At 49.9% G+C, this 19,620-nt stretch overlaps 2 protein-coding genes across 4 annotated transcripts; one reads left to right on the top strand and one right to left on the bottom strand.

Annotated features, from left to right (window-relative positions):
- Positions 1–1,501: 1,501 nt before the first annotated feature.
- Positions 1,502–11,142, bottom strand: TIMM17B (translocase of inner mitochondrial membrane 17B). Of its 2 annotated transcripts, none has more exons than XM_007529397.3 (6): positions 11,028–11,142; positions 10,115–10,214; positions 5,455–5,518; positions 2,173–2,301; positions 1,965–2,075; positions 1,502–1,867 (listed from the first exon to the last, which is right to left on the bottom strand). In XM_007529397.3, exons 1-6 carry the CDS (start codon positions 11,051–11,053, stop codon positions 1,782–1,784), a joined length of 516 nt encoding a protein of 171 aa, XP_007529459.1. In that variant the 5' UTR covers positions 11,054–11,142; the 3' UTR covers positions 1,502–1,781. The 2 variants fall into 2 exon arrangements, with proteins under 2 accessions (XP_007529459.1, XP_060039629.1); XM_060183646.1 differs by lacking the exon at positions 11,028–11,142 and adding an exon at positions 10,871–10,933.
- A 142-nt stretch (positions 11,143–11,284) lies between these two features.
- Positions 11,285–19,564, top strand: PQBP1 (polyglutamine binding protein 1). 2 transcript variants are annotated; one of them, XM_007529398.3, is made up of 7 exons: positions 11,285–11,424; positions 11,832–11,916; positions 17,727–17,838; positions 18,454–18,566; positions 18,757–19,020; positions 19,172–19,232; positions 19,338–19,564. In XM_007529398.3, the coding sequence occupies exons 2-7, from the start codon at positions 11,850–11,852 to the stop codon at positions 19,492–19,494; spliced, it is 774 nt and encodes a 257-aa protein (XP_007529460.1). In that variant the 5' UTR covers positions 11,285–11,424; positions 11,832–11,849; the 3' UTR covers positions 19,495–19,564. The 2 variants fall into 2 exon arrangements, with proteins under 2 accessions (XP_007529460.1, XP_007529464.1); XM_007529402.3 differs by having other exon boundaries at positions 19,169–19,232.
- Positions 19,565–19,620: the final 56 nt, after the last annotated feature.

Here is a 19,620-nt window from a genome sequence, read left to right as displayed (position 1 = left end):
GGGAAGGGGGGAGATAGAGACACTCACAGTACCACTTTGGCCCTGCAGTGCCTGAACCCAGATTCTAAGGCAAAGTAACAAGGGGCAGATGCAGTTAGGGACTCCGGAGTTTCAAACTCACTAGGTACTGACCCACATGTTACAATGAGCGAGGATATGGGTTTCAGCCCTGGGTCCTCACCTGCAGGGGGAAAGCTTCATGAGTGGAGTGGTGAAGCAGGGCTGTAGGGACTCTTTTCTCTCTTGCATTTCCTTGTCGCTCCCACTAGGCCATTTGGATTAGGTTGTTTTGTGCTGAGGAAGACTCCTGACTCTTCGGAAGGTGTTTGTGCTTATGTCCTTGGTGCCCCACTGGAGACAAAGTTTGCCCCTCTTGTGTAGGGCATGGCACGGGAAAATTGGTACTTGGGGGCCCACGTCCATCCAGAAAAATCATTTTCCCATCCCCCAGGGAAAACTAGTATCTGTGGCCAGAGAAGTTGCTCATTGGGATAGTGCCCTGCTTTGCCATTTGTGTGGCCTAGGTTTGAGCCTGGCCCCCACCAGCTGGGCACTGGAGGAAAAGCTGCAGGACTGGGGTTTCAAGAAAGGGAGGGAGGGAAGGAGGGAGGGAAAGACAGAGAGAAAGAAAGAGAGGGAGGGAGATAGACAGGAAGAAAGAAAGGAAGGAAGGGAGGGAGGGAGGGAGGGAGGGAGGGAGGAAGAGGGAGCCAGGCGGTGGCACACCTGGTTAAGCACACATAGTACTATGCGGAACGATATGTGCAAGGACCTGGGTTCGAGCCCCTGCTCCCCACCTGCAAGGGAGTCACTTCACAAGCAGTGAAGCAGGTCTGCAGGTGGCTATCTTTCTCTCCCCCTCCCCTCTCAATTTCGCTCTGTCCTATCCTGGGGGTGGGGAGGGAGGCAACCAGAAGTGGTGGATTCGTAGTGCCAGCACTGAGCCTCAGCAACTGGAGGTGAGGATAAAAAAGAGGAAGGGAGAGACATAGAGGAAGAGAGAGAGGGAGGGAGAGGGAGAGGGAGAGGAAAAGAAAGGAAAAGATAGAAAGAAAAGGAAGCTCCTGCCTGTTTATTTTGTGACTGTCCTTAAACCCCACCATCAACTCCTGCCAGCACTGAGTGATGGAGAGCAGAAATAGCTCTGGGGCAACTTCTTTGAGGAAGTTAGGACTTGTTCTCTGCTTCCGCTCCATGTCAATGGTGAGATAACGGGGTGAGGGTACCTGGTGGTGGGATGGGCATCTTCACAAAGGGGTGTTTGGTATCTGGGAAGAGAGGGTCTGGGGTCTGGTGTGCAGCGTCCAGTCCACAGACTCCCCCCTCTCCCTGTTCTCCTCCCTCTCACCTCTGTCTACTTTGCTCCTTCCTGGTCATCTCCTAAACATGTCCCAGAGTCCACTCTTGATGGAGCTCCTAATTCTAGGACATCCGGGTTCCTGAAGAGGGCTTTGCCCTGGTCCTGAGGGCGTCCGTGGGAGGTTCAAGGAATGCACACATAGGCATTTCAAAACTGGCTTTAAATACTTATCTGGGCACCACGACAAGAAGTGGGGTGACAGCTTGCTTCATGTTGTGTGTGGGGCCCTGAGGAAACAGGAGAGCCATCCATCCGAGCAGCTGGGGCACCCCACCCTGCTCTGGAACAAACAAACAGAGCCCAGACCCTCTCTGGAAGGTCCCAGGGTCAAGCGGAGCCAGCCCTCCCTTAGAGGTAGATCAGCGGGGAGGGAACCGAGAAGCAGCTCCCGTGGTGGCGGCAGAGACCAGTGGGTGCCTCCTCAGTGGTACTGCTGGTAGCTGGGGTAGTCAGGGGCTGCGCCCTCATTCACAGGCAGCTGGCTGGGGTCTTCCAGGAAGGGCGGCGCTGGGGGAAAGGGAGAGTCAGGTAAGGGTGGATGGAAGCAGCCAGGCAGGGCATTCATTTCCTACCTCATCCGGGCCAGGGTCCCCCAAATGCTCACCATTGCGGAACTGCTGGGCGGTGTAGCGAGTGAGGAGGATGCCCACACCCTCGATGAGTGCCAACAGGATGCCCCCCATCATAGCCGAACCCATCATGGCTAGTGGTCCACCTGAGGGCGCAAGAAGATAGAGAGAGCGAGGAGAGGGTGGGCTGGCGAGGTGGAAGGGGTTGGGGGCCAGGGTGCTGGGATGTTGTGGGGCACTCACTTCGGGCAGCCAGTACGGCCCCAGTCAGCGCTCCACTGGTGATGGAGTTCCAGGGGTCTTCCTTGCCGCGTAGTCGCACCAGGCCACAGTCAATGGTGGAGAACAGGCCCCCCCACACTGCAAAGCTACCTAGAGGAGTGAAGGAGACCCAGGTCATGTTCTGGGGCGACCCTGAGAATCTTGGGGACCTGCAAGACCCGGCTGTTGAGGCCAAGAAGGGAGAGAAAAGTCTAGGCATAAACTGCTAGGGAGTGGGCCCTGCCTTTCCCAGGGTAAGCCCCTCATCAGGCAGGCTAGAGTGGCCATCGGCACCCTTCCTCTCCTCTTCACTGAAGAGAGTGGAGGGTGGGGAGATTGAGGCTTCCAGGACCTAGGTTCAGTTCCCTGCACCACCATAAACCAGAGCTGAGCAGTGCTCTGGTTTGTCTCTGTGCCTTTCCCTCTTTCATTAAAACAAAATAACATATATATATATATATATATATATATATATATATATTTTTTTAAAGAGTGGCTAGGTAGGGGCAGACAGAGTATAGATTACAATGTACAAAGACCTGGCCTCAAGCTCTGGGTCGGTCTCCATCTGCAGAAGGGAAGCATGAGTGGTGAAGCAGGGCTGCAGGTATCTCTCTCTCTTTTTTTTTTTTTTTTTTTTTTTTATATTTTATTTATTTATTTTCTCTTTTGTTGTTTTTCGTTGTTGTTGTAGTTATTATTGTTATTGATGTTGTCGTTAGATAGGACAGAGAGAAATGGAGAGAGGAGGGGAAGACAGAGAGGGGCATAGAAAGATAGACACCTGCAGACCTGCTTTACCGCTTGTGAAGCGACTCCCCTGCAGGTGGGGAGCCGGGGGCTCGAACTGGGATCCTTATGCCGACCTTGTGCTTTGCGCCACCTGCGCTTAACCCGCTGAGCTACAGCCCGACTCCCATCTCTCTCTCTTTTAAGGGGCCAGTGGTGGCAGACCTGGTTGAGCACACTTGCCACAATGCACAAGGAGCCAGGTTCGAGCCCTGGTCTCCACCTGCAGTAGGGAAAGCTTTTTTTTTTTTTTTATTAAAATGTTTTTGTTTATTATTGGATAGAGACAGAGAGAAATTGGGAGGGGTGATACAGAGGGAGAGAGACAGAGAGACACCTGCAGCCCTGCTTCACCACTCTTGAAGCTTTCCCCCTGCAGGTGGGGACCAGGGGCTGGAATCTGGCTCCTTATGCCCTGTAATGTGAGCACTTAACCAGGTGTCTGGTCCCTTAAAACTTTATTTATTTATATACTTATCTATCTTTGGATAGAGACAGAGAAATTGAGAGGGGAGGGAGAGGTAGGGAAAGAGGGGCGGGGAGTTAGTATAATGGTTATGCAAAGAGACTCTCACGCTCTGGTAAAACAAAAACAAACCAAAAAAAAAAAAAAAGGAGGGAAAGAGACAAAGAGAGACACCTGCAGCCCTGCTTCACCAACTCGTGAAGCTTTCCTCCTGCAGGTGGGAACCAGGGGCTTGAACCTGTGTCCTTGTGCCCTGTTATGTATGCACGTAATCAGGTATGCCACCGACCCCTTTCTCTCTGTCTTTTTTTAAATTTTCTTATCTTTATGTATTGATTGGATAGAGACAGTGAGAAATCGAGAGGGAAGGGAGGGACAGAGAGGGTGAGAGACAGAGAGACACCTGCAGCACTGCTTCACCACTTGTGAAGCTTTCCCCCTGCAGGTGGGGACTGGGGGCTCAAACCCAGGTCCTTGCGCACTGTAACATGTGCACTCAACCAGGTGCGCCACCACCCGGCCCCCTCTCTCCGTCTTTATCGCCCATCCCTCTTGATATCTCTGTCTCGAGCCAATAAATACAATATAAAAAGAGAGTCAGCTAATATGTACAAGCAGATTGTATCTGCTATATGGCTATTATTATTTTTTAAAGATTTTATTTATTTATTAATGAGAAAGATAGGGGGACAGAGAGAAAGAACCAGACATCATTCTGGTACATATGTCGCCGGGGATTGAACTCAGGACCTCCTGCTTGAGAGTCCAATGCTTTATCCACTGTGCCACCTCCCAGACCATGACTATTATTTTCACTAGAGCACTGCTCTGGTTTATGGTGGTGTGGAGGATCCCAGTTTGAGTCCCCCGGCTCTCCACCTGCAGGGGAGTCGCTTCACAAGCGATGAAGCAAGTCTACAGGTGTCTATCTTTCTCTCCCCCCTCTCTGTCTTCCCCTCCTCTCTTCATTTCTCTCTGTCCTATCCAACAACGACAACAACAATAATAACTACAACAATAAAACAACAAGGGCAACAAAAAGGAAGACATAAATAATAAAATATTAATAAATAAATACCAATTAAAAAAAGGAAAATAAAACCATTCTGGCAATAGTTCACCAGGATAATGTGCTGCGTTGCCATGTGTGTGACCCAGGTTGGAGCCCAGCTGCCAGCACTTTGAAGGAAATTTTCAGGCTACCATCTCTTTCACTCTCTCTACTTTTCTGTCTCTATTGTTGAAAAAGAAAGGAAGAAGAAAGAAAGAATTAACTTAGTTCGCTGCAGCAGCCTGGGAGGTGGCACAGTGGAGAAAATGTTGGCCTCTTGAGCCTGAGGTCCCGAGTTCGATCTCTGGCTTACTTTGTGTCAGAGCGAGACTCTAGCTCGTCCTCCCTCTCTAGCTGTAGAACCATGGCCAAGAACAGCCTGGGAGGTAGTATAGTGGACAAAACGCTGGCTTACAAACATGAGGTCTTCAGTCCCTTTTAGAGAAATGGAGAGGAAGGGGAGATAGAGAGGAAGAGAGATAGACAGACATCTGCAGACCCGCGCTTTGCCAATTGTGAAGCGTCCCTGCTGCAGGTGGGGGGAGGGGTCAGGGCTTGAACCCAGGTCCTTGGGCTTAGCACTATGTGTGCTTAACCAGGTGTGCCACTGCTTGGCCCCCGTAACTTTTGATGTTATTCATGTGTTCAGCAGAGAAGTTGGCAGTTAGCAAGGACTAGGCGGATCCCATCTATTACAGGACAGCTGAGGTGGCTCACTGCCAGTGCTGCCTTCATGCTACAGCAGAGGCTGCCAGTCTTCTGGCCGGGGCCTGAACTTAGACTCCGGGAGACCTAGCACACTACTGGGGAGATGCCATCGCCTCGGGAAGTTCCAGACAGCTGGGTCTTCGATCAAGGACCGCCCTCCCCCACTCCCACTTGCAGTATAGACCCAAAGGAACAAACCCTCGGGCCTGACTGTGCCATCACCTCTCCAATGTCTCTTCAAGCCTCTCACCTCCGATCTGGGGGGCTCGGATCCTCACCGCATTGACGCTACCTCTCAATCGGTGCCGAATGCCCTGGGGAAAGGGAGGAGGACAGGGGTCAGAAGAGTGAAGGGTGCTGCAGGCTGCATTTCTAGCTTTTCAGAGTGGGAAGGTGTTTGGACTTCCATGCCAGAGGATTCCAGCTTAATAGCAGGCACCACATGCATCTGGGTGATGCTTTCTTTTTCTTTTCTCTGCCTTGTGTGAATCTCTCTCTCACACACACACATGCACGCATGCACACACTAAATCTTTCAAAAAAAAAAACACAGCAGTTTGTTGTGGCCCAGGAGGTGACCAGTGTGGATAGTGTTGGACTCTCAAGCATGAAGTCCTGGGTTTGAACTCACACAATACATGGGCCAGAGCAATGCTTAAGAAGTTTGTCTCACTCTTCTAATAAATACATCTTTTTTTTAACACTTTATTCATTTATTACTTAATGAGACAGTTGCAGTGAGGAACACTGAGAAAAAATGGACCAGAACATTGCTAAATTCTGGCTTATGGTGGAGCTGGGGATTGAACCTAGGACCTTGAAGTTTCTGAAAGTTTGTTTTGTTTTGTTTTGTTTTGGGGCGGGGGTAGATAGCATAATGGTTATGCAAACAGACTCTCATGCCTGAGGCTCCAAAGTCCTAGGTTCAATCCCCTGCACTATCATAAACCAGAGCTGAGTAGTGCTCTGGTAAAATAAATAAATGAATAAATAAATAAATAAATAAATATCAAAAAGGTGGTCCGGGAGGTGGCACAGTAGATAAACCTTTAGACTACCAAGCATGAAATCCTGAGTTCAATCCCCAGCAGCACATGTATCAGAGTGATGTCTGGTTCCTTCTCTCCTAGCTTTCTCATGAATAAATAATTATTAAAAAAAAAAAAGAGAGAGAGACTCTCATGCCTAAGGCTCAAAAGTCTCAGGTTCAATCCCCTGCACCACCATAAACCAGAGCTGAGTAGTGTTCTGGTAAAAAAAAATAATAATAATAAAAATAAAATTAAAAGTTAAAAAAATTTTTTTATTATTAATTTTCCATTTTGTTGCCCTTGTTGCTTTTTATTGTTGTTGTCGTTGTTGTTGGATAGGACAGAGAAATGGAGAGAGGAGGGGAAGACAAAGAGGGGGAAGAGAAAGATAGACACCTGCAGACCTGCTTCACCACCTGTGAAGTGACTCCCCTGCAGGTGGGGAGCCAGGGGCTCGAACTGCGATCCTTATGCTGGGCCCTTGTACTTTGCGCCATGTGCGCTTAACCCGCTGCGCTACTGCCTGACCTCCAGAAAGTTTTTTTTTTATTTTATTCATTTATTTAATCAGAGCATGCTCAATTCTGGCTTATGGTGGTGCAGAGGAGTGAACCTGGGACTTTGCTAGCCTCAGGAATGAGAGTCTTTTTGTTTCTCTTTGTGTAACCATTACACACTCTCTCTCTCTTGCCCTAAATCATTTCTTTAAGTGGCTTCCCCTTTCATAATTCCCTTTCCTCTTCTACTTGAGATAGCATGGTCCTTTAAAAGATATTAGTTGAGAGGGAAGAGGGAGTTAGGAAGAGAGACAGAGAGACGACTGCAGCCCTGCTTCCCCACTCATGAAGCGTCCTACCTGCAGGTGGGGAATAGGGGATTGAACCTGGCTCCTTGCACACTGTAATTTGTGCACTCTACCTGGTGTGTCACTGTTCACCCTCCCCCCCCCATAAATCCTTTTTTTCTTTTCTTTTTAAAAATATTTATTTTCCCTTTTGTTGCCCTTGTTGTTTTATTGTTGTAGTTATCGTTGTTGTTATTGATGTCGTCATTGTTGGATAGGACAGAAACGAAGAGAGGAGGGGAAGACAGAGGGGGGAGAGAAAGATAGACACCTGCAGACCTGCTTCACCGCCTGTCAAGCGACTCCCGTGCAGTTGGGGAGCCGGGGGCTTGAACCAGGATCCTTACGCTGGTCCTTGCGCTTTGCGCCACGTGCGCTTAACCCGCTGCACTACTGCCTGACCCCCCCCCTTCTTTTCTTTTAAGGACACTCTAAACTGTTTTCTGTAGAGATTACCCAACAGTGTACCAGAGTGCCTTTTTTTTTTTTTTAAAACACCAGAGCACTCCTCAGCTCTGGCTTGTAGTGGTACAGGGGATTGAACCTGAGACTTTGAAGCCTGAGGCATGAAAGTCTCTTTGTATAACCATTAAGCTATCTACCCCTGCTCCATAAATCCTTTTATAAAGAGAAAGAGAAGGGGGGGGGGAGGCAGTGGTGCACCCAGCTTCAAGTCCCCACTCCCCACCTGTAGGGGGTAAACTTCATAAATAGTGAAGCAGGTCTGTAGGTCTCTTATCTTCCTCTCTCCCTCTCAAATTCTCTCTGCCCTATCTAATAAAAGAGGAGGGGGCAGGGTAGATAGTATAATGGTTATACAAGCAGACTCTCATGCCTGAGACTCCCAAGTCCCAAATTCAATCCCCCACATCACCATAAGCCAGAGCTGAGCCGTGTGGGATGTGGTGCAGTAAAGTGGTGGATTTGCAATACTGAAGAGTAACTAATATCTAGGAGACTGAGTGTTCTCAGAGCCAGGCTGAGCTGTCATTCATTCATTCATTCATTCATTCAATTTTTTTTTGAGTACTCAGGTCTCTGACACCATGCTGCCCATCTGCAGGGATGCAGCAGTGAGCGAGGCAGAGAGGACCTGAAGACAAAGTACTTTCGCTGGCAGGACAGCCCTTAGAGGAAACAGAAAGAAGAGGACCTGTGCTGGGCCCTTGAGGATTGGACAATGGGGCAAAGAGCCAGTCGAGAGAGTTCCTGGGGGCCGGGTGGTGGCACACCTGGTTGAGCGCTTATGTTACAATGCGCAAGGATCCAGGTTCGAGCCCCCAGTCCCCACCTGCAGGTGAAGCAGGGCTGCAGGTGTCTCTCTGATTCTCTTCCTCTCTGTCACCCCCTTCCCTCTAAATTTCTGGCTTCCTCTATCCGATAAATAATGATAATACAAAAATTAAAAAAGAAAAAAAAAAGAGAGTGATTTCCTCGGGACCAGGTGGTAGCACAGCTGGTTAAGCGTACACATTACATAATGTGCACAAGGACCTGGGTTCCAAGCCCCTGGTCCCCACCCACAGGGGGAAAGCTTCACAGGTGGTGAAACAGTGCTGCAGGTGTCTGTCTCCCTCTCTCCCTCAATTTCTCTCTGTCTCTATCTAACAATAAATAAACTTTAGGAAGTCGGGCGGTAGCGTAGCGGCTTAAGCGCAAGTGGCGCAAAGCACAAGGATGATGTAAAGATCCCGGTTCGAGCCTCCGGCTCCCCACCTATAGGAAAGTCGCTTCACAGGCGGTGAAGCAGGTCTGCAGGTGTCTGTCTTTCTCTCCCCCTCTGTCTTCCCCTCCTCTCTCCATAAATATAAATAAAATAAATAAACTTTAAACATTAAAAATGTGTATTTATTTTTAAAAAGTTCCTGAAGTTAAAGGGAATGACAGGCCAAATATACAAACTGCAGACCTTGACAAGTGAATGCTATTTAAAACCTTGACATTTAACTCCCTTTTTGTTTGTTTTTCCATCAGGAGTATTACTCAGTGCCTGCGCAATGAATCCACCACTCCTGATGGCCAGTTTTGTCCTTCTTTCTTTTTTTTTCTCTTCTGACAGAGACAGAGAGAAACAGAGGGACAGTGAGAGATACCTGAAGTGCTTCTCCAAGGGCTTATGGAACTTTCCCCCTACAGGTGGGGACTAGGGGCTTGAACCTAGATCCTCACGAGGTTCTGAGTTCAATCCCCAGCATCACATCTACCAGAAGAATGTTCTGACTCTTTCACTCATAAATAAATAAATCTTTCACAAAATAAAGAAATTATGGGGGCCGGGTGGTGGCACACCTGATTGAGTGCACATATTACAATGCACAAGGACCCAGGTTTGAGCCCCTGGTCCCCACCTGTCGTGGGAAAGCGTTGTGAGTGGTGAAGCAGGGCTGCAGGTGTCTCTCTTCTTCTCTATCTCCCCTTGCCCTCTCAATTTCTGACTGTTTCTAGCCAGTAAATAAAGATAATTAAAAAAGAAATTATCAAGTTGTTTTTTTTTTTTGCACTCACTAATAACTAGGTTACGACTCCAATTAATTCCTGTCACTTCTATTCAGGATCCTATTATTTACTTTTATCAAAGATGTAATTATCTCATGAATGAGAGAGAGAGAGGAGGAGGAGGAAGAATGAAAGCAGAGGCCAGAGCACTGCTCTGTGGCACTCTCAGGCATCAAACTCAGGGCCTAACACAGGGCATGTGCTGGAGGGGATGAGCCTCCTCCCTTGCCCCAGGCTTCCAGACAGACTCTGCCCGGAGTTACACTCTACCTGGCTGTACACACACATTCAGAATTGGCTGGTGGCCATTTTGATAGCACAGCATTTCCATAGAGTCACTTACATTTGGGGGGGGGGGGGAACAGATGCTATGTCTGCAGTTTTCCCCCAAACTCCAAATTCTAGAGCACATGGGGGGAGGAGAACAAGCACCAGAATGAGTAAATGCATGGGACTGTAAGTCCCCAGCCCTCTTTCTGCATGGTCTCTATGTGTACAGGGCAGGACCCCAATGTCATCCAGGGTCAGCCAGAACTCACAACAGGGGCATTCCGGAAGCCCTTGATGGCCTGGAAGACTCCACCACCGATGACACCCATAGTAAAGGCTCCACCGCAATCATCCACAATCCGCCAGGGGCTGCAGCAATCAGGACGGGGAGGAGGGGGTTAATGTGAGCCCGGTCCCCCACGCCTCCCCCACGGAGCTTTTTTTTCCAACGGACTAAAGCGAGTCACTCAAATAGGAAGCGGTTTCTCATACGACAGTCCCGTTACTGTCTCCTTCCACCTGTTCAAAAGATAGGGGATGGCTTTCCCTGGGCACCCCCTCCACACACCTTTTCCCAGTCAGCAAAGGAATCGAAGCAAAGACAAGTGCTTTACTACTATGTGGGAGAAGGAACTGATCTCCTTCAAAAAGTAGAGCATAGGTAGTATCGGTATTAGAGCTAGACATCTTTTGGGTGATCATCAAACCCTGCCTCGCCAGTCTGAACAGGGTCCAGCCAGGAGAAACCAAGAGCAGACAGTGGGGAGGTCTAGGACCCCTTCCCTGCCCACAATAGTCTCGCCCAGGCCCCGCCCCCGTGAACTCTTGGGCCCTGGGAAAAACCACGCGAGCCGAACCTGGGGCTGCCTGCTCCACTGAACACCCCCCCCTCCCGGTTGGAATGGCTTCGCCCGGCGAGTAATCATTAACAAAGAGGAAACCGAGAAGCCTGGGCTTGATCCGTCCTGCCCCATACCTCCTCAGGGCACAAATTCTGGCAGAGGGGTGGGGGGATCTCCTCTTACCCAAGTAGAGGGGAGCGGAAAGCTAAGTCGCTAAGGCCTGCCCGAAGCTGGGGCGGGAACGGGGTCCTTCGTGGCCGGCGCCTCCCCCTCCCGCCTCCCGCCGCTGGCCCGGAGAACCGCAGCGACCGCCCCGAGGCCAGTGGCCCTCCCGCCGTACCAAGGCTCGCGAGCATACTCCTCCATGGCCCCAGCGTCCCGCCTCACAGCCTGGCTGAGCCCAAACTGGGCCACGCCCCCCGGCCGTACACGTACTCAGGCGCCCGAGAGCTCCGCCCACCGCAGGACCGTGATTGGGCCGCTTCCACACACGTCAGGTCGAAGGGGCACTTCCAATTGGCCGCCGCGATCAACGTCAGCGGTTCACTGCAGGCCTAGCGTCGCCCAGTTACCCTCCCCCCCCACCCCCCACCCCCCACCCCCACCCCCCCGCTGGGGAGAGGAGACCGCGCTCCGGGCTTTTCAGTTTTGAGATCGGCATCGTGGTGGGCATCGGAGCAGCGCCGAGCTGGGGCCGACCGGTCTGGCAGCCTTCCGCTTCCTTCCCGGCTGGATCGGTAACGTCGGGGTGGTCGCACTTGACGGGAGTTGGAGGAGGCGCTGCACTCGTGTCCCCTATCCAGACTTTTGGTTCCTCCCACCCGAAAGTCTTTGGAGGGATGCTGGTTGAACCCATTCCGGGGGCCCCGGGGAAGCCTGGGCCTGGGAGGAAAGCGGCTGGCGGAGCACCTAACCGCGAGGGGAGGTTTTGGGAGAACTCAGGTGATCGGGCCACTTCTTCTAGCGTTTGCCATCGGGCCACTGATCCAGTCCCTCTCTGAGCAGGGAGGTTGCCACCAGTCGTCGGTTACTGGTGCTGGGGCGTCGCAATGAGGACGCGCTAGGGGGGAAGCGCTTGCTTACTGGACCCAGATTCAAATCCTCCTCTGCTTTTTTTTTTTTTTTTCGGTCTGTCCTTCCTTAGGTCCCTTAGCTACCGATTATGCCGCTGCCTGTGGCTCTGCAGACCCGTCTGGCCAAAAGAGGCATCCTCAAACATCTGGAACCTGGTGAGAAAGCTAAAAACCCGCGGGGCCCACTCTAGGCCTGGCCTGACTGGCACTTTGTTGTCACTGAAGCCACCTGACACTCAGCATGCACAGAGCCGGGAGGCCCTATGGTTTCACAGCACGCATTTCTACGTGTGGGGAGTGGAGGGTGAGAAGAGTATCATCTTAGGGAGAAGACAAACAAACAGATGATCGGCTTGATTTTTTTTTTTTTAGAGAGCCCTGACCACCCCACCCCCATGCATGTCTTCACTCTTGAGTTGGTGAGCTGTTTCCACTGACCCCATTTCTCCCCATTCCTCATTTTCGAGTGTATTTTGAAATGTGGGGAGCTAACCAGGGTCCCTCACCCCATCTGCCACTTTAAGGGCTGTGTCACCTCCTCCTGCTGACATCACTGACAGCTGATGGATTTGGGGCCTATTGTGTGTAGGATGCGATTCTCAAAACATTTACGGAGAGAATTACAAAGTATATAAAATGAGGCTAAGGTTGGCTGGCATCTCTCAGTTATCCTGAGCACCAACTATGGTGATAGGAGAACATGATATGTTGTTGACCACGTTGATAGATAACATTGTTTTGATTTTTTATCTTTCCTTATTATTTTTTAATTAATTTGCCCTTTTGTTGACCTTGTTTTTTTATTGTTGTTGTAGTTATTGTTGTTGTTATTGATGTCCTTGTTGTTGGATAGGACAGAAAGAAATGGAGAGAGGAGGGCAAGACAGAGGGGGAGAGAAAGACACCTACAGACCTGCTTCACCGCCTGTGAAGCGACTCCCCTGCAGGTGGGGAGCTGGGAGCTCAAACCAGGATCCTTTCCCAGGTGCTTCTGTTTCGTGCTACCTGCGCTTAACCTGCTGTGCTACCTCCAGACTCCCATCTTTATTTATTGTTGGATGGAGACAGAAATTGAAAGAGGGGGTAGGGAGGGGGACTGGGCTGTGGCTCACTTGGTTAAGCACACGTTACCATGCACAAGGACCCAGGTTCAAGCCCCTAGTCCCTACCTGTAGAGAGGAAGCTTCACGAGTGGTGGAGCAAGGCTGCAGGTGTCTCCCTCCCTATCACCCCTCTCAATTTCTGTCTCTATCAAACATATATATATATAAAAAGGAAAAATGGTCCGGGGAGGTGTCGCAGTAGATAAAATGTTGGTCTCTCAGGCATGAGGTCCTGAGTTCAATCCCTGACAGCACGCATGATGTCTGGTTCTTTCTCTCTCTCCTACCCCTCTCATTAATAAATAAATAAAATATTAAAAGAAAAAAATGGAGGGGTCAAGTGGCAGCCCAGCGGGGTGTTGAACCTGGCGTGAGACTCTGTTTGCATAACCATTAGGCTATCTATCCCCACTTGGTGACATTTACCTTATTGTCCACCACGTCCCTAGCTATTTTGGGCATACTAAGTGCCTGGCACACATTATAGTTAAGAGTACAAAACATTGGGAGTCGGGCCAGTAGTGCAGCGGGTTAAGTGCATGTGGCGCAAAGCACAAGGACTGGCATAAGGATCCTAGTTCGAGCCCCCCAGCTCTCCACCTGCAGGGGAGTCAGTTCACAAGTGGTCGAGCAGGTTGGCAGGTGTCTATCTTTCTCTCCCTCTCTGTCTTCCCCTCCTCTCCATTTCTCTCTGTCCTATCCAAAAACGATGACATCAATAACTACAACAATAAAACAACAAGGGCAACAAAAGGAAATAAATATTTTTTAAAAAAAGAGTACAAAACATTGACAGGAAAGGCTCAACCACTTAGGCCTACTGTATTGATGCCACTAATATTTACACTTTGTTAATACCAGTAAAAGTTAGCATCTCTTAAGCTGTGGCATGTCAGACACTGAGAGATGCATTCTATTTTTTAAAGGATTTTATTAATGAGATAGGAGAGAAAGAGAACCAGAGCATCACTCTGACACACTTGCAGTGCCAGGGATCAAACTCGGGACCTCATGTTGTTTTTTTTTTAATATTTTTATATTTATTTATTCCCTTTTGTTGCCCTTGTTGTTTTATTGTTGTAGTTATTATTGTTGTTATTGATGTCGTTGTTGGATAGGACAGAGAGAAATGGAGAGTGGAGGGGAAGACAGAGGGGGAGAGAAAGACAGACACCTGCAGAACTGCTTCACCGCTTGTGAAGCGACTCCCCTGCAGGTGGGGAGCTGGGGGCTGGAACCAGGATCGTTATGCCGGTCCTTGCGCTTCACGCCACCTGTGCTTAACCTGCTGCACTACCGCCTGACTCCCGGGACCTCATGCTTTTGATTGGAAGGCTTTATCCACTGCACCCTCTCCCAGATCACACAGACAAATTCTGTTTTCATTTTACTGATGCGCCCCCTGTTACAGGCAACGAGCTTGTGGTTCGGATGGCTACAGATGACTGAAGCCTGCCAATAGGCAGCCCTCCGATGAAAGTGTTAGTCTTATTAACAATACTTTCTTTTTTTTGCCTCAAGAATTATTGCTGGGCTAGTTGCCAACACTATGAATCCACTGCTCCCTGCGGCCATTTTTTTTTCTATTCATTCGATAGGACAGAGAGACATTGAGAGAGGAGGGGGAGATAGAGAGGGAGAAAAATAGACACCTGCAGACTTGCTTCACAGCTAATGAACTGTCCCCTGGTGGGGAACAAGGGCTCGAACCCAGGTTCTAGTCCATATCCATGTGCATAGTCCTATGTGCACTTAGCCAGGTACACCACCACCTGGCCCCCTCTCATTAACAATACTGATTGTGGGGAGTCGGGCTGTAGCGCAGCGGGTTAAGCGCATGTGGTGCCAAGCGCAAGGACCGGCTTAAGGATCCCGGTTTGAGCCCCCGGCTCCCCACCTGCATTGGAGTCCCTTCACAGGCGGTGAGGCAGGTCTGCAGATGCCTGTCTTTCTCTCTTCCCCATCTTCCCCTCCTTTGTATTTCTCTGTGTCCTATCCAACAGTGACATCAATAACAACAATAAGAACTACAACAATAAAACAACAAGGGCAACAAAAGGGAATAAATACATAAATAAATATTTTTTAAAAATACTGATTGTGGGGCGGAGGTAGATAGCCAAATGGTTATGCAAAGAGACTCTCATGCCTGGGGCTCCGAAGTCCCAGGTTCAAACCCCTTCACCAAAGTAAGCCAAATCAGTGCAGTGCTCTGGTGTTTCTGTGTCTTTTTCTCTCTGCATCTCTCTCAAAAATAAAATAAAATACTTTTAAAAAACTTAAAAAAACAACAACAACACAGTACTGATTGTGGCTTCCCTCTGTGTAGGACCTCATTTTTAAAAAATATTTATTTCTTTTTTTTATAATTTTATTTATTTTCCCTTTTGTTGCCCTTGTTGTCTTTTTATTGTTGTTGTAGTTATTGTTGTTGTTGATGTCATCATTGTTGGATAGGACAGAGAGAAATGGAGAGAGGAGGGGAAGACAGAGAGGGGGAGAGAAAGACAGACACCTGCAGACCTGCTTCACCACCTGTGAAGCGACTCCCCTGCAGGGGCGGGGAGCCGGGGGCTCGAACCGGGATCCTCACGCCGGTCCTTGTACTTTGTGCCACCTGCGCTTAACCCGCTGCGCTACTGCCCAGCTCCCTTTATTTATTTTCTTTTGGTGCCCTTGTTGTAGTGTCATTTTTGGTTTTTATTTTATTTTACTTTTTCTAAATTTATGTATTGGATAGAGACAACCAGAAATAGAGAGGTAACGGGGTGATAGAGAGGGAGAGAAACAGATATCTGCAGCCCTGCTTCACCACTCGCAAAGCTTTCCCCATGCAGGTGGGAATGTGGGGCTCAAAACTCGGGTCCTTGTACATTGTAACATGTGAGATCAACCAGGTGCACCACCACCCGACCCTTTACACTTTTTTTTTATTTATTCCCTTTCTGTTGCCCTTGTTTTTATTGTTGTTGTTATTGATGTCGTTGTTGTAGGATAGGACAGAGAGAAATGGAGAGAGGAGGGGAAAACAGAGAGGGGGAGAGAAAGATAGACACCTGCAGACCTGCTTCACCGCCTGTGAAGCGACTCTCCTGTAGGTGGGGAGCCGGGGACTCGAACCGAGATCCTTATGCGGGTCCTTGCACGCTGCTCCACCGCTCGAGTTCCCACTTTTACTTTTTATTCATGGTTTTTTTTTTTTTTTTTTTTTTGGTCTGAAAAACAGAGGGGAATGGAGCTTCTCCCCTACAGGAGGGGCTGTGGGCTTGAGTCCTGGAGCTTGTGTATGGTGACATATGAGCTCAGCCAGGTCCACCACCACCTGGCCCCAGGACATCATCATGCCTCATGTTTGACAGCCGTGCACTTTGGGGCTAGTCAACCATGGGCGACATCCATGCAGGCTTATTGAGGGCCAGTTGCTGTGCTGACAACATACACCTGTGATTTTATTCTGAAGCTTGAGAGACAACATGCTGGGGCTGGGTGGTGGTGCATCTGGTGGAGGGCACGTATCTCGCACAAGGACCTGGATTTGAGCCCCCAGACCCCACCTGCAGGGGGAAAGCTTTGCAAGTAGGGAAGCAGGGCTACAGGTGTCACAATTGCCCTCCTCCCTTTTTTTTAAACGTTGTTTTAAATTTATTTTTAATGAGAGAGATACAGAGAAAGATACACAGAGACCAGAGCACTCTGGTAGTGCTCTTATGGTTAGTGCTGGAGATTGAACCTGGGACCTTTGATGCCTCAAGCACGGAAGTCTTTTTGCATGACCATTATGCTGTCTCCCCGACCGTCCCTTCCCTCTTAATTTCTGGCTTTCTCTATCCAATAAGTAAATAAAAATGGGGCCGGATGGTAGCACACCTGGTTGAGCGCACACATTACAGTGCACAAAGACCCAGGTTCAAGGCTCTGGTCCCTACCTGCAGGGGGAGAGCTTCACGAGTGGTAAAGCATGGCTGCAGGTGTGTCTCTCTGTTGCTGTCTCCCCCTTCCTCTCAATTTTTGGCTGTATCTCTGAAATAAAGATACTAAAATAAATAAAATGCTGACATCATTACCTGCTAACCATTGCAGATCTCAGGAACAGAATGGATCCAGAGAGGAAATGTCTAGCTACATCCCTTGCTCTCTCCAAATGCTTTTCTACTCAATACACAAGAGTCAAAAACTCCAGCTTTGTCTATCTTAGGGCTGAATGTCTTCAGACATAATTTTCAGAGTAACTCCTTGCTGTTGAAACTCTTTTCTCTTGCTGTCAAGAGTTATCCCTGGGGCTCCATTCCATGCCTGCGGTGCTTTTGCCACTCCCAGGCTTTGTTTGTTTTTGTTGCAGGCTACAAGACAGATGCTACAACACTGCTTCACCACTCAAGAAGCATCCCCTTTGAGTGGCACTCCCTTGTGGTGGCCAGGGGCTGGAGCCAGGTCCTCACACAAGACCGTGTGTGCTCTACTGAGTAGGCCTGCCCCTAGCCCTAACACTCATTTTACCCAGGCAGATTTGGAGTGTGTGGTGTTTCAGCGCTACCTAAACGCAGAAAACTGAATACATGCATGGATGCATCCTTTGACAGACCCCATGTAAATTCTGAGACTAGACAGGTTCAGGGAATGGTGGCAAATCGTTATCAGTGAGCTCCTGGAGAAAAGATACAGGTGCACTGTAGCCCCCGCCCATCCTTAGAGACAGAGTAAAAGAGACAACAGTATGGAAACTTATTTGCAATGCAGTGGGGGGGGGGTCAGGCTCCAACCTGGGTTGCATTCATAGCAAAGCAGTGCCCTATTCCAAGTGAGTTGTTTTGTTGGCCTGACTACCTGCTCCTTTCTGCTCCCCCACCTCCCCAATCCTGCCAGAACCAGAGGAGGAAATCATCGCTGAAGACTATGACGATGACCCTGTGGACTACGAGGCCACCCGGCTGGAGGGCCTGCCACCAAGCTGGTACAAGGTGTTTGACCCTTCCTGGTGAGCCTGGGGACTTATTATATATATAAATATATATATTTTGTCCCTTTTTGTTGTCCTTGTTGTGTTACTGTTGTAGTTATTATTGATGTTGTTGTTGGATAGGACAGAGAGAAATGGAGAGAGGAAGGGAAGACAGAAGGGAAGTTGCCTGTGAAGCGACTCCCTTGCAGGTGGGGAGCCGAGGCCTCGAACCTGGACCCGCTGCGCTACCGCCCAACTCCCTTCTACTAACTTATCTTATTTATATTTGTTAGGACAGAGAGAAATTGAGAGAGAATGGAGATAGATCAGGAGAGTGAGAGACAGAGGGACCCCTGCAGCAGTACATCACCACTTGTGAAGCTTTCCCCCTGCAGGTGGAGGCCATGGCCATGAACCTGGGTCTTTATGCATGGTAATAAGTGTGCTGGCCCTGGTGATGCTAACTTGTGACTTCAAGTCTTCTCTGATTTCCCTGACCCTGGGGAATGAATGGGGGACAAAGGCAGCGGGGCGGGGGGGGGGGGGAGGTTTGGAGTCCTGACCCAGGGCAAGACTAGGCAGAGAGTGGGGAGATAGGAGTTGGGGGTACAAGAAGACTCCTATTCTGACACTCCTTCCCTCCTCCCACAGCGGTCTGCCCTATTACTGGAATGTGGACACAGACCTCGTGTCCTGGCTCTCACCACACGACCCCAACTCTGTTGTGACTAAATCTGCCAAGAAGCTCAGGAGCAGTAACACAGGTGAGTTAGCAGCTCCCTGGGTGCCCCCTGGGTATTTAGAGCAGGTCTTAGGAGAGTTGGCCTTGGGCTAGGGCAGCAAGGAGGGGCTGGAGAGACTAACCCACTCATATGCAAGGAAGGCAATGTAGGCACATGGCCCTCAAGGGCCCCGAGCTAGGAGGACAATTACCACAGGCTTCCCCATTCCCAGATGCTGAGGAGAAGTCGGAAAGGAGCCACGAGAAGTCAGAGAGGAGCCATGACAAGTCGGAGAGAAGCCATGAGAAGTCAGATCGGAGCCACGAGAAATCAGAGCGAGAAAGAGAGCGTAGCTATGACAAAGTGGAGAGAGAGAGGGAGCGGGATCGGGACCGGGACCGGGACCGTGGCTATGACAAGGCTGACCGAGAAGACGGCAAGGAACGACGCCACCACCGCCGGGAAGAGCTAGCTCCCTACCCCAAAAGCAAGAAGGGTAAGCAGGGCAGGCCCAGGACTATAGGGTGGTGGGGGTAGGGGGATTGCATGACAGTGCTCACCTCCCAAGCTGGGCCTGTCCTGGGGCGGAGATCAGCACCCAGGGTCTTCTTGAGCCTCAACTGATGACCTGTGTCCCCACATAGCAGCAAGCCGGAAGGATGAGGAGCTAGACCCCATGGACCCCAGTTCATACTCAGATGCACCCCGGTGAGTGGCAGCCACCCCCACCCCCCCAGCCATAAGCTGGAGGCACTGCTGGTCACATTCCACCTTCCCACAACCCCCAACTGACCGACGCTCTGTCACCTTCAGGGGTACATGGTCAACAGGACTCCCCAAGAGGAACGAGGCCAAGACTGGGGCGGACACGACAGCTGCCGGACCCCTGTTCCAGCAGCGGCCTTACCCGTCCCCCGGGGCTGTGCTCCGTGCCAACGCTGAGGCCTCGAGGACCAAGCAGCAGGACTGACCCTCTAGCATAGTTTCCACATACACATTGTCACCCAGCAGTTTTGAATAATAAAATCTTGGTCAGTGGATTAAGTGCTTGTGGCCTGAGTTCTTCTCCCCCTCTGCTGCTCCCCCCCGCCAATTT

The sequence above is a fragment of the Erinaceus europaeus genome, chromosome X, assembly GCF_950295315.1.
Source record: "Erinaceus europaeus chromosome X, mEriEur2.1, whole genome shotgun sequence".
In the NCBI taxonomy this organism is placed as follows: domain Eukaryota; kingdom Metazoa; phylum Chordata; class Mammalia; order Eulipotyphla; family Erinaceidae; genus Erinaceus; species Erinaceus europaeus.
This window is presented reverse-complemented; position numbering and strand designations above follow the sequence as displayed.